This window comes from Harpia harpyja, chromosome Z (assembly GCF_026419915.1).
Source record: "Harpia harpyja isolate bHarHar1 chromosome Z, bHarHar1 primary haplotype, whole genome shotgun sequence".
NCBI classification, from domain to species: domain Eukaryota; kingdom Metazoa; phylum Chordata; class Aves; order Accipitriformes; family Accipitridae; genus Harpia; species Harpia harpyja.
In genome coordinates this window covers 91456076-91470701 of record NC_068969.1, presented here as the reverse complement: position 1 = coordinate 91470701, position 14626 = coordinate 91456076, and the positions used below count along the sequence as shown (strand labels likewise).

General features: G+C 44.1%; 1 protein-coding gene across 1 annotated transcript in view; it reads left to right on the top strand.

The window, feature by feature from the left end:
- The window catches only part of SERINC5 (serine incorporator 5), a 54478-nt gene that overhangs the window by 33152 nt on the left and 6700 nt on the right, over window positions 1-14626 (top strand). Inside the window, exons 5-11 of the mRNA XM_052777159.1 lie at window positions 507-600; window positions 2182-2393; window positions 3228-3323; window positions 7739-7865; window positions 9494-9560; window positions 13474-13513; window positions 14189-14336. Of these exons, the coding sequence (XP_052633119.1) occupies window positions 507-600; window positions 2182-2393; window positions 3228-3323; window positions 7739-7865; window positions 9494-9560; window positions 13474-13513; window positions 14189-14336 (784 nt within the window). The remainder of the gene's footprint in view (window positions 1-506; window positions 601-2181; window positions 2394-3227; window positions 3324-7738; window positions 7866-9493; window positions 9561-13473; window positions 13514-14188; window positions 14337-14626) is intronic.

The following is a 14626-nucleotide window of genomic DNA, read 5'->3' as shown; positions in this document are numbered from 1 at the left end:
TTCCCGTCTCTTTGGGAGTGGCTCAGGACAGCATTTGTAAATAGATAAGCTCCACCTTTGTTTTTCTGTGGCACTGGAATCTGGAAGGGAAGAAATTGCCCTTTTTAGTACTGGGTTCCAGTACCTTGCAATTTCAGGGTTTAGATTGCTGTGAAATGCCTTCACACCACCTCCCTCCCACCAGTCACAATAAAGGTTTCAGTATTTTCTGTCTGAACATAGTAACTCATAGTCTCCACAAAAATTCTCTAGGTTAGGGAAATTCAGTAAATGTCCTAACACGCTTGTTTTGAAATTGTAGCAGGTTGCAAACTGAATTCATCGAGGAGCTAATCTTGAGTTAGCTGAGCTGGCCTTTCAGCTGAAACCTCTCATCTGCTGCTACATCTGTGGGCTTGAGATATTCAAACCGCGTTAACGGCTTCACTGCATAGACAATAATTCCATTTTATCTCACGGGAAAGGCAACTGCAGTTTGACCTATTTTCTGCCTCTCTGCCTTGCAGCCTGGCGCTACGTAGGAGCAACAGGAGGTTTCCTTTTCATTGCCATTCAGCTCATCCTGCTTGTTGAGTTCGCACACAAATGGAATAAAAATTGGTATGTGTTGAGCAAGTAGTATTTGCATAAAATTCTGGTGGACTCCTGAACAATACATTTCTCGCAACAAAGAATTTAAAAGTAGCATGGATGTAATTTCTGAAATAAGACACTTTACTGTCAATATTTAGAGATGTTCGTCTTTGCTTCATCCACTTTCTCCTTCCCCAGCGGAGATGTTTCCTCCTTATCCACTTCTACTCTGCTGATTTAGTCTTAACCTGAATTACTTGGCTTCCAATTAGTAGCATGTTGGGATGCAAAAACCTGTTACTTTAAGTTGTTTTATATTTTATATGAAAATATACCTGCTAAGAAACAGAGTGCTGCAAGAGAATAAAACTGGATTTGCAAAATGTAATAGTGAAACTGTGTGCAGTTTTTTTGTGTCCTGCTTTTTTGTGTCAGCTTAATGCACATCAGGTTTTTTCCTCGACATAAGAACTGCTCCTTTCTCTTCAACTTCTTTGCTTTTATCTAAATATGCAATTTCCATTATCAATCCACATATACCCCATTTTGGCATTGACTTCATTTCTGGTTTAAGCATATTTGCTATTACCTTCCTAGCCCTTAGCCTCTCATCTATTTAAAATATTTAAACTGTCTTCCCACATATACGCAGGAACTCCTGCCTCCACCTCCACCCTTTCTGTCTCTCATTTCTTCTTCTACAGACCTTTGCAGTCCTCTCTTGTTCTAGTTTGCATACTGACTACTAAGGAAGAGGGTTTGCAAACCTTTGGGCTCTGCTAGATAGCTGTTTTCAGGGAGGAATAGGTGAGATCTCCTTATACCACAGATATTTTTACTGCTAATTACTGTAGCTGCTTTTCTGTGGATGAAAGATTTCCAGCAGCAGCATTTAACTTTAGCACTCTCTGACATTAGATATTCTTTTAAAATAAGCTGTTTCCACAAAACAAAACCAACAACAACAACAAAAAAAACCTGCAAAACCTTCTATGTACCAAGAAGCCTTTTGTGCCAAAACAACTTTTTTAGTTCCCACTCCTAAAAAAAACAGTGGTCTTTGCAAGAGGTGTTTGGAAGGTGAAGAAAAAAAAACCAAGATGGACCACGCTTTAGCTGAGGGAGACTGGTGGGATAAACCCAAATGGAGAGGAGGCTTTTTAAGCGAAAGGGTAGTAAAACTGTCAAGGTAGTGCAAGGGGCAGAAGAGGCATGTCAAGCAATATGCCTTTGCTGTCCTTGTGTGAAGAGCACCGCTTGCTAGCTGAGTCTGGGGCACACTGAGTTTCTGCTGAGGAAATCCCTGAAGTATTGAGCTGAGATGCGCTGACAGGCTGATCCCAGAGATGGGGAGTTCTAGGAGTCACACCGGGCTATAATTACAGAAACAGCTGGGCATGGTAATACAGAAGATTAATGCTAAGGAATGTTTCCCTCTGTTTCACGGGAGGAACTTTGTAAGGGCCTGTGTTGGTGTAGTGATGTACACATGCTTCAGCAGAGTAAGCACTGTCTTTTGTGTTTGAGGATATGAACTATTCAGCTATTAGAGTTTTTTTTCTCTGGGAAGGGAAGACAAAGATAAGGTGCTTGTCTCTCTTTCCCCAGGACTGCAGGTGCAAACCACAAGCAGATGTGGAATGGTTTACTTGCCCTGGTCACTCTCATCTTGTACTCCGTGGCTGTGGCAGCCCTCATCCTTATGGCTCTTTTCTACACACGTTCAGAGGGCTGCATGTACAACAAAGTCCTGATCGGTGTTAACGGTGGCCTGTGCCTCTTTGTGTCACTGGTGGCCATATCGCCCTGTGTCCAGAATCGTGAGTCTGCTGACCTCTTCTTCTCCTGGGTTTCTGGATGCTGCCACAGTTGTATGCCTGGAGGCATGAGCCGTGTTCTGGGCAGAAAGTCTCATGATAGCTCAGAGCTGGTGCTGCTCTTGCCCCTGTCCTTTGTCTACACTATGAAGTGCTATTGCTGGTCATCAGCTCAGCTGCTAAAACTACAGAGGTGTGAGACATTTTGGGTGTGTCATCAGGCAGTCATAGTGTAAACAAGGCTCACATGCTGATGGCTGGTAATGTGTTGTGGAGCCTAGACAACTCTTGCCATGGTAGCAGTTGAGGTGATGGCTGTCAAACTCATTCACCACTGTTTTACCATTTACTTTTGACTGCTTGCAATTTACTATCTGTAAAGTTTGGACCTGGAAGAGTTGACAGTAGTATTTCATGCTTTAGTATATTTTATGTATGCTGTTAGTATCTTGCATACATTGGACATGGAAATAGTAATTTGAGTGACTCCAACACAAATTTTACAGGCAAATAAAACCATCATGGCAGCTTGTCAGTAGCTTTTGGAAAGCTGGAGCTTTTGGTGAAAGCAGAGGGGTGATTCTTTACTTATGTGGGAATCTTTAATGCTTTTCTAAAACAGCCACCAGAACTAAAGGACAGGCTCTTTTCTCTTTACATGCCAGTGGAAATGTATCTAAACTGCCTCAAAAACTTATGAACTGCTTTAAGTAAAACATAAAAGGTACTGTTCTCTTCTGAAAGATACTAGTGTACTGTTCTTTAAAGGGTATGAATTTCTTTTTCAGTTTGTTAAAATGTCTGCAAAAATCACTTATTTTCCTCTTTATTGTAAAGGCCAGCCCCATTCTGGTTTGCTGCAGTCAGGAGTTATCAGCTGCTACGTCATGTACCTCACTTTCTCAGCACTATCCAGCAAGCCACCAGAAACTAGTAAGTTATCTGATGCTTTATGTAAATTCTTTTAGACATGCCATGTATTAAAAGCAAGAATTTAGCAAACCTGAATTAACAAATTCAGGGATATAGGAGTGCTGGGTTTGGTTTCTTCTATGCAGAAGAAATCGCAAATACTAAAAATAAATCCGTGCAGCAGAGAAACCATGCAATTGATCCATCCAAGAGTACTGAGGGAACTGGCAGAGGTCCTTGCCAAGCCACTCTCTATCATCTGTCAGCGTTCCTGGTCAACAGGGGAGGTCCCAGAGGACTGGAGGCTTGCCAATGTGACTCCCATTTATAAGAAGGGTCGGAGGGAGGATCCGGGGAACTACAGGCCTGTCAGCCTGACCTCGGTACCGGGAAAGATTATGGAACGGTTTGTCTTGAGAGCACTCACACGGCAGCTCCAGGATAAGAGGGGGATCAGGCCCAGTCAGCATGGGTTTACGAAAGGCCGGTCCTGCTTGACCAACCTGATCTCCTTCTGTGACCAGGTGACCCGCCTAGTGGATGAGGGAAAGGCTGTGGATGTTGTCTCCCTGGACTGCAGCAAGGCCTTTGACACTGTCTCTCATGGCATACTCCTTGAGAAGCTGGTGTCTCGTGGCCTGGATAAGTGCACCATTCACTGGGTGAAAAACTGGCTGGATGGCCGAGCCCAGTGGGTAGTGGTGAATGGGGTGAAATCCAGTTGGCGGCGGGTCACGAGTGGTGTTCCCCAGGGCTCGGTGTTGGGCCCTGTTCTGTTTAATATCTTTATTGATGATTTGGATGAGAGGATTGAGTGCACCCTCAGCAAGTTTGCAGACGACACCAAGTTGGGAGGCAGGGTCGATCTGCTTGAGGGTAGGGAGGCTCTACAAAGAGATCTGGACAGGCTGGACAGATGGGCTGAGGCCAATTGTATGAAGTTTAACACGGCCAAGTGCCGGGTCCTGCACTTCGGTCACGGCAACCCCATGCAGCGCTACAGGCTTGGGGAAGAGTGGCTGGAAAGCCGCCCAGCAGAGAAAGACCTGGGCGTGCTGGTTGACAGCCGGCTGAATATGAGCCAGCAGTGTGCCCAGGTGGCCAAGAAGGCCAATCGCATCCTAGCCTGTATCAGGAACAGTGTGGCCAGCAGGAACAGGGAGGTGGTTGTTCCCCTGTACTCGGCACTGGTGAGGCCGCACCTCGAGTACTGTGTTCAGTTTTGGGCCCCTCACTACAGGAAAGACATTGAGGTGCTTGAGTATGTCCAGAGAAGGGCAACCAAGTTGGTGAGGGGCCTTGAGCACAAGTCTTATGAGGAGCGGCTGAGGGATCTGGGGTTGTTCAGTCTAGAAAAGAGGAGGCTGAGGGGAGACCTTATTGCTCTCTACAACTACCTGAAAGGGGGTTGTAGTGAGGTGGGTGTTGGCCTCTTCTGTCAGGTGGCTGGAGATAGGACAGGAGGAAATGGCCTCAAGTTGAGGCAAGGGAGATTTAGGTTAGATATTAGGAAAAATTTTTTTACTGAGAGGGTTGTCAAACATTGGAATGGGCTGCCCAGGGAAGTGGTTGATTCACCATCCCTGGAGGTATTAAAAAAGCGAGTGGACAGGGTACTCCAGGGCATGGTTTAGGGGGCATGGTTAATGGGTGGACTCGATGATCTTGAAGGTCTTTTCCAACTGAAATGATTCTATGATTCTATGATTCTCTCCATTTATCTTAAACGCTTTGGTCTAGGGGAGCTTAATTTACCTTGGGTGAGTTGCGTATGTTGCACCAGAGCAATTCCAGCCTGTTTCCTACAGACAAATTTCCCAGAGTCTTGTAGCCTGTTCCTCATGTGGCAAGCGCATGTTCTCATATGATAGGACATGACTAAATACATGATGTGTTTGATCACATGATTGGAAAGGAGTTGGAACAAATGGCTCTTGGATGCCTCTGGAAGCAGCTGGGTGATCAGCTCCATCCAAAAGTTTACTAGGTCCACCACCAGTTAGTAGGTGCTGGCCGTGAGAGTGGATACTAAAATCCCTTTTTTCTCCTAGAATTGGTATGCTAGGTAGCCTTAGTTCTGGACTCCTAATGGGGCAAAAACTTGAGTACCACTCGTCTTTCATTTTGAGAGGAAACATTCTGAGAAGGGACTTGGAGTTATATTGCAGGCGTTTGAGATGATGCTGTTCTTCAGCAGAGTTCCTGTACTGCACTTCCCTTCTGACCATCAGCATTGCAAGCCGGGATTAGGGAACTCCCTAGAGTTTCTAAGTTCTTTATGCTACAAAAACCCAGCAAGACTTCACAAATACAACTCAAACTATTTCCTTTTCCCAGGTAACCATCAGATTCACCTATTTGGACAGGGAGCATTCTTTTCACTTAAAGATGACTTTTCTGATTCAAATTAGTAATGCTAAAACTGCTGTCTTTATTACTGCTCAACTTTTAGTGCTAAATAGTTGAAATAATGATAACTAGAGGAAAATAAGTCTGTTGGCAGGAAGGAGAAGTTTTTACAGACACCTCCCAAGAAGAAAGGGGGGAGATGGAGGAAGGACTCTGTCTCTGTCACACTTGTGTAGGCACAGGCACACACACAAATGTATTCTAATGCTAAGAAAGAAAAACAGTATTTAGGTGGAAGATTTACTTATGGAGCTTAAGCAGTGTTTTTGAATGAATATAGAAGTTAATTTAAAAGGCATCTGAATGACTCACAAGACTTGACACAGTGTAAAAAAAAAAGGAAGAAAAAAGGGGAAGAAAGTGATGTACAGTATTTAATCATTGGCCTTGTGTTATTTCATGCCTGTGACAGTCAAAGCCTTCAGCAGTTAAGTGAATGCTCTGATTCTTCTTGTATGTATTGGAAGTGTGGTTATTGCATTTGTCAGAGTACGCATCAAGCACAGTCCCTCAGACCTCCTGAATCAGATGCTCCTCCTTGTCTTCCCAGGCCAGAGAACTCTCATGGTTGTCATCTGCTCTCAGAGATGCTCCTTTCTCCACTGTCTGTGTGATGAGGACTCATACTGGCCTGTGCAGCTTTTACAGCGGCACGTGCTGGAGAATGTATGGGGTACTGGCGCTTACTAAGGTGTCCCATGCCCTGTGACTCAGATTTGCCATGAACTTACCTAATGTTGACTCATTCCTCGGGGGGGGACTTTCAAATTGGCCATCTCACAAATTGGCCACCTTGCAAACCAGGCCTGAAGAAAATGTAAGCCGCAAGTATTTATTTGCAACACTCAAAAAGCAGAGTTGCAAATGTCTTTAGAAGGAACTGGCAAACAAAAGCTAATGTCTGTTGAACCTGTGCTTATCAGTGTGCCTTAGCTTTTTGGTGCCAGACTTAGCTAAAAGGCCTGCCAAACAGTGGGCCTATCCTGCTGCAGAAGTGTCCCTGATGGGTGTAGGTGGGGGATTCTGCACATCTCTGGCCAAGGTGTTCCGTAAAGGCTTGTCATCCCTTCTTTTGCTCCCACCTCCACGCTGTCCCTGCTGTGTGCTGCTGTTTATGCACCCCTGCAGGACCATGCAAAGTCCTTCCCTGCCAGGTCAGGGGACTGACTTTGAGTTTATTTTTAACCCGGGTTGTAGCCTTTGGTGCATTTTGCCCTCTGTCCCGACAAACAGTTGTGCTGTCCTAATGGGGATGCAGTGTGGCTGCTGGAAGGAAAGAGGAGATAGGAACACAGTTTGTCTTAAACAGCATTGGCTCAAAAAGCTCTTGATTTGAGATAAGGTGCAGCTGTAATCTCTTGCTTTAGGGTGATCCTGTGGGCTACTAGTCTGGCTTGCCTTGACTCCAAGCAAACACCAAAAAGTCAGATGTATCTTGGAACATCCAAGAACTGAATTGGTTTCATTTCAGGGACCTAGAAGTAGCATTTGCTTAGATGTTAAGATAAAATCTTGCCTGTAACTGGTGCATCTCCTTTTCTTTCGTCTTCTGTGTATCAGCCTGAGAACAGGGCAACTACACACCACCTGTTTTTCACTGAGTATGAATTTCATAGTTGTCCTCCAGGCGCCCCTGCTGTCAAAGGAATTTATGGTGTCAGGTCTGTACTATTTGGGTCTTATATGGCTCTGTAGTCTCGGGTGAAGTGTTGGTAAACTTCCAAGTTCTTATTTCTTCATTCATCGAACAGTCTTTTTCCTTGTTTGTCTGCTCTTGTCAAACAAGAAATTTTAGTACTCTGCTAAGTTGCATTTTTGTTTTGCCCGAAACACAGAGTCTGCCAGGTCAGATTTACAGAATTTTTTCTGTATGATCTTTTTAAAAGATAGATAGAAACAACTGAAATGTACCTATCCAGTGTCTGAAGTAATAAAAATATTTCGCTGAAAGCCTTCAGTCTGAAGACTGCTTTAAAATACAGTGAAATGAGCTTTGCTAACTGCTCTTTTTGTTTTGTTTTGTGAAGTCCTGGATGAAAACAATCAGAACATCACAATCTGTGTACCTGAATTTAGTCAAGGCCTGCACAGAGATGAAAACCTGGTTACTGGCCTGGGTACTACCATTTTGTTTGGCTGCATTTTATATTCTTGGTAAGTCTGGGGGTTTGCAGTTACCTCGCTGTAAATGCAATGTTATGGTCCAATTAGTGAAGGCTTATAGCAGGTCTCATGCAGACAAAGTAATGGGGAGGAGTAGCATAGAACTGAGCCGAAAGGTTCACATTCTCCTCAGTTTCAGAATGGTTAGATGTTTTAGCCAAAAATGTTCAACAAGATAATACAACTTTTGAAACTAATATATTTCATTAAAACCAGATGGAGCAATTTACATCTAGAGGTGGAGGGGAAGGAATTTCCAGCTGTGCGTGATCCCAAACAGTCTCAGGGTGCTTTGATTCTGTATTTACTCTTTCTATAAGAAAAACTCTATGCAGTTATGTCCATCTAAAAAAAGTATCTGAAATTTCTGTAGCCTCCTGGCAGAGGCTGTGACTGTTCTTCGAGGGTCTTTAAAACAAACAAAACTGGGAGGGTTTAGGGCTTCCTTTGAACCAGCAATGAGCACAGTACTGCCATCAGGATTTGCCAGCGATCTCCTGCTCTAAAAAGTCTGTTTGTGCCTATATATTTGTGATGCTCACCTTGTATTATTGCAGCCTACATCAATAAATTAAGTCATGCTCTGGGACAGGGCGGGGGGGTGAGTTGCTGATGATTGAGAGGTGATGTTTTGGCTGTGCAGGTTGCCAGGAGACAGCACTGTCTGTGTGCTGCACGTTTTTGAGCAGGTTCTGCTTCAGAATCAGTCCACTTCAAAATTCACATAGTGAAACTCCATCATAATTTTGAAGTGAAAATGAGAGATTTTCTGAAGAGGTAGCACAGCTACTCTTCTGCTATCAAATATGCATATGTGTTCCATATAATTCTGGTATCAAATGTATGAATATCATGTGTCATGGATCTAGTTCACATTAGAACAGTGTTTCCAGTGCACCAGGAAGGTGTTTTGGGAATGCAGACAACCTTCACGTAGCCTGCAGGGGAAGTGCACCATGTAGCTGGGTAGAAAGAAGGCCTTCAAGGGGAATGTTTTGAAGTATTGCTTACTAAGGCTCAGTGTGTACAGCAAAGCATTAACACACATCTCCCAGTGGGTAATGGGAAGTTTGCATTACACATCCTGAAAGGGGAAGACTGGGCAAGAAATTATTCTAATCAGAAGAAAACAGGCAGGATTCCCCCCCAGACAGCTGCAGTCATGCAAGAAAGTGATTTCCAGCAACTGGTACACTGACAATAGCGGTTGGTGTAACTTCACTGGCAAAGCCTTTGCAGAAATGCTGAGCCTAAGTGATGGCTGTGAAGTTAATATAAAAGCATTGGTTGTGCACAGCAGGGGAGATCTCTTCTGAATTGCAAATTGGAGCTCTTAGCTCTTTGCTGCTGTCTGATGGTGATGAATTCACCACCTTTCAGGAGTGACCTACTTTTAAGCTCATGATTCAGCCTGAGTTGGCCAGTGGCTGGCTGTCAGGCTGGTTTATACTTGTGCAGAACAAACATTTCACATGCTTAGTGCTTGATATATGCCTATATCCAGGCAAATGCTTAGCTTAGACATGGGAATAGACTATGTTTGTTGTGGTGTTGAAAAATCATCCTTTTGGGCTTATATTTATGCCGAGGGTTTTGACGTTATCTTCTTTTGCTCCTAGTTTGACCTCAACAACACGTGCAAGCTCAGAGGCACTGAGGGGAATATATGCAACACCTGAAACCGAAGTGAGTTCTTGCTTCCTTCCACAGGATTTCTGTGCAGACTTCCTCATGTGCTTTTCTTGCTGCTGTTTTCATGGCTAAGTAATCTGTAATTAGGTGAAAACAGAAGCTTGTTTGTATGTGCTTCTGGGTATGGAATTGACAGAACACTTGTCCACATTGGCCCTTCTGCAGCTCTTGCTTGTTCCGTGGAGGTGCCTTTATGTACTGAAATAATTTGCTGCTCTTGCAGTTTATTTAATGCCCTGCAGACTTCCTGTAAATCTTGTTGTGCTCCGTACAAGCTCATGTCCTCTCATGTGAAGAAAAAGTCTGCTGGGAAGCTATCAGAAAAAGAAGTGGAGGCGTTCTTGAACATTTGCAGTCCTGGTTGCCTTTGTTCTCATAGCAACTGACTATGATCCCAAGTTCCTATCTCTTATTTTTATTTCCACACATAAGTACTTCCTTTCTTTTCGCCTGTAATTATATCTCACTCAGATTATATTTCTTGTCCCTGTTTCACCAGTACAGGTTTCTTCATTCAACCTGCCTATTTCTTTGGCCTTCTTATGCTGAAAACACCCAGAACCACTGGGAAATGAGCGGGTTTTTGCTAAGTAACAGTTACCCCTTGCTTAGGCTTTCTAGTGTCGCTCTTCAAATGTATCTGTGTGTTTGGAGGATGAATCTCCATCCCTAGCTGTCTCTCCATTGGTGTTAATTGCAGCTTTAACTTCTATTTTTCAAGTCTTCAATCAGCGTGTTTGTGAGAATCCAAAAGCGCAGAAGTATCTGCTGAGGCACTTGATGTTTGCAGTAGCTGGGCATGGGGACGCAAAATGTGTTTCACTGTGGGAGTGATACTGAAAAGCCGGTCGAAGAAACTGTCTAAGACTCATTTTGGAGTTTTAGAAAGCAGGCATTCTTTATTGCAGCGCTGGATGCATGGGGGATATAGTTCCACCTAGCGTGCATACCACAGCTTTAGCACAAACAGGTTATATAGAATAACTAATTGCATATTAATCAGATTAGTATACATAGACATAAAATGATTATAACTGATTATCATAGTACTGCCTACATCTGATCATGTGCAATGAAGGATCCATTTGCGACCACTGACCCATTTGAACTTCTTGTTGGCTGTGCTTGAAGTCTTTATTCTTCTCCTTGTTCTTTGATCTTGAAGCTTAACGCAGTTTCAATCACATGTGGTCAGTTTCAACATTGTTCTCACCTAGCGTACGGGAACATCTAGCCATAAGAGCAAAGAACTGCAAAACGTATGAGTAACTACCTCTACTAGTTAATTGCTTGGCTATACTTTTGTTTATTGTTTCAATCATAGTGTTAGTGTAAGGTTTCTAATAATTATTTACCAAATCTCACTTTTACAGTTACTTAGCAGCAAACCAGTTTCCACGGCTGGCACAAAATATTAAAACCGTCACAATATTCAGACATACCATAGAGAATGTATGGAGATATGCTATCAGGAGCATGTCTGTGCCAGAGGAGCTTCGCTCTGGCGGGAGGGTGCGACTGGACGGGGCGCCGGGCCCAGCGCTGAGGAGCTAAGCACCCGGTGGCTCCTCGCACCGGCCCCAGCCCTCGCAGCCGGGCAGCCTGCCAGCGGGCTCAGCAGGGGGCACCAGGACGTGGCCGGGCCCTCCTCGGGCAGATCCGGCGGGACCCGTGCCTTCCCGCCCTGTGCTGAGGAGGCGCAGGCCGGGGCGGGGGGCACCGGAGAGGAAGCAGGCGCCCTTTGTGCCCGCCGGCCTGCGCCATAGGAGGAGGTCTCCTCCAAAGGGCTTGGGGCTGCGGTTTGCCCTGCGGCAGGAGCAGCGGGCAGGTCGGGGCGGCTGGCACGGCGCAGAGGCTGGATGTGGCCCCCTCACTGGGAAGGTTCGGCTCGTCTGCCGCAGTGCTTGCGGACGGGATTACTTCCAGACCGTTTGGTTTTAAAGAGCGATACAAGAGCCGCTGGATGTAAGGATAAAGAAATGCCTGGTGAAGAGCAACTAATTGCGCTCTGATTGCCTTCCCTGTGGCAAAGGGCCTTTGTCTCCTGGCCAGGAGCGTGAACGTAGCTCTGCAGTCGCTTGTGGTGTACAGCGGGTCTGTTGGCGTCTGTACAGGAGACAACTGCGTGTTACGAGGGGCTAGCGGTGTGTCTGCCGGCGTTGCTAGTTTCATCTGTGTGTGCGAGGACTTAATTGCAACTGATTAAAAAGTTTGAGGGAACACAGCACTTGCTTCAGAATGTGAGTGTGGCCCAAGGGGAGCTCAGGCTGGCACTGTAGGTGAGGCTTGGCACAGCAGTAGAAAGAGATATGGAATAAGGGTTTTATTTAAACTGTTAGCCAGTCTCTTAAAAAAGAATGTGCTTTTTGGCTTTTCATGAGTTTATGAACCCAGTGAGTACATGTAATCATGGATATGCAGGGCTTACTATCTGATTTTTGGGGGTGTTAGGAAAACTTGCAACTGGCCTGTGCTGACCGAGGAGAGAGGCTAGAACACGAAGTATAGAATTACAAGGGTAAATATTTATTCATGCGCATGAGGTGTCCCAGCCAAATTGGGGTACCCCAAATGTGGTTTTACACAGGGTCCTTATACCCTTCAAGCATTCAAGTATAGCATGATTCGACTGACACCCACACCACCGATTACTAGTCATAGTAAAACTTTGCAGAGCAACTATATTTCTGCAGTGCTCTTGCCGCTTGCCTATTGATCCAGACGTCCCTGGAGTCAGTCTTGCGATAGTTACTTACCTATGATGCTGGGAGGGTTTCAAAGAGGGTTTCAAGTATAGCCTAGAGGGGCTAGGATGCTGGCATTATCTTGGTTGTCCAGGGGTATCTTTTAACCTTTATGGACAGCTCTAAGCTTCCAAGAAGCAAAGTCCTTATTTCCAGGGCCGGGCTGTACTTTAGTTTGTTTGACTTAAGGATGAACAATACCAAAGTCTCCAGTAAAATTCCACTGCTTCATTACATTGCAGTGTATACTGTGAACTCATATATTTTAACACAGTTAATAGACTTTCATGCTATAAAGACTGCTTGATGTAACAGTTAGGGAAGGGAATTTTCCTAACAGGGTTCATTGTCTTCATCAGACCACAACCAAAATAAATCCCAGAGTAGGATTTTACCAGAACAAAAAACACTGGTGATGCACTACAGAAAGTGCTGACTTGTACTGTGGTCTGGTGCAGAAAATGCACTTACTTATATATTTATTGGGTGATTAGCACCCTTTTCACATTTACATTACCACTCAACACAAAAAGTGTCAATTTCAACTTCCCTTTTTCCATCAGTTAAAAAAAAAAAAAAAATCTTCATTTAAATAAAGCAGTAAAGCCAGCTTTCTGCTTTTACTCATTCTGCTTGTACTCATTCTGGCTCCATTTCAGCAAAATCTTGCAAAGATAAGTAGATTTCTGACTTTGCTTCTGCAGTTGTGATTTCCAACGCATGCAGCAGGGTTTTAAAAGTTCCTCATACTTTCATTTCAGTAGAGAAATTTTTTATTTAAAAAGCACTTAGATGCAAGTCTGAAGAGGTGAATCCCCTCTGAACTACTAATGTGCAACTGCTTTACTGTAGCTTTTCCACCATTTTGTTATAATTATTTGCACCAGTGTTTGACCTTGAGTTATGTGAAATGGGTAGAGTAATTCTTAGAGAATGGTTAATTTGCTCCAAATCTTACTGAGTAGGTTTTTCCGAAGCTTAGAAACTGCTCTGTTATTAACTACTTGGCTAATCCTAATTTGAGTTTTGTGCTGGTTGGAAATACAAACCAGACTTCTCTAAATTAGTGTCTGTAGCGTAGACATAACAGACCTTCCTTCACCAACTGTTCTGCTTCTTTGCTGTAGCACTGACTCTTACCCTTCCTGTTTTCTGTTCCACAGGTAGCTCGTTGCTGCTTTTGCTGTGTGCCTGACGGAGATGGTAATTACATTTTCACTGCACAATTTACCTGACTTGTGGCTTTCAGACTAAAGCCAAGACAGTAAAGACACAGCTGCGGAGAGCTGCTTGTATCGTTGTTCTGTAGCATATTGAACTGAAGCAGCTGAAATGCTCAAAGTTAGGCTAGGGAAGGATGCAAGGGATGTAACAATACCATTTTAAAACAACAAGCTAGTTAATAATTCCTTACAAGACATTTCATTACTGCAACATACAAAAAGTAATCTCTGCTCTTTGCATGCATATGGGTGTGATTGACTGCTGGAATTTTGGCTCAGCAGCTCTGCAGGGACTGCAGTTCAGGAGTGAGTTAGGAAGGGAGTGTCCTGTTTGCAGACCTGGTACAATCAGGGTTATCAGCTTGGACTTGCCAGAAGAGTATCGTACAGGTAGAGCAATTTAAATGACGCAAATGCTCAAAAACTAGCCAGTAGGCCAGGAAGCTGATACAAGGCAGGATTTCAGTGGCAGTCGAATTTCTTTTACTAAAGGCTTAGGCCCATGCCCTGAGGGCAAGGAATTGTTCAAGTGTTGCTCTGTATCACACTTTTCTAAATCACACCATAGGTGTTTGCTGTGTTCTTCGTGAAGTCAGCTGCCGTTTTCAGTTCTTACTAAATTTGCAAATGCTTTCTTGTTTCCTGTCTCATACAGCTGATGCTGAAGACCACATTGAAAAAAGGGGAGGCCAGACTGTGATTTATGATGAGAAGAAAAGCACGGTGTACAGTTATGCCTACTTCCACTTTGTTTTCTTCTTGGCTTCGCTCTACGTTATGATGACAGTAACTCATTGGTTCCAGTAAGTGTATTTCTTTAAAGCTGAGTAATGTCTCTGCATTGAGAGGGGAGATGTGAATGGGAACTTCTGCCATTAGTGTGTCTTCTCTCCTTAAGTAAGAAGCTGGAAGAGGTGTTACAAGTCCTTCCCGGGCGATTCTTGAGCAAGATCTTGCTATATAAAGGGCTGCTGTCCCCTGCTTCATGTCTGGGTTAACCTAGTTGAAGTCTGTGACCCACTTGGAAAAACAGAGGATACTGCAGTCAGAGATATGAATAGTGAGTTTATTGCTTCTTTTTTTTTTTTTTTCT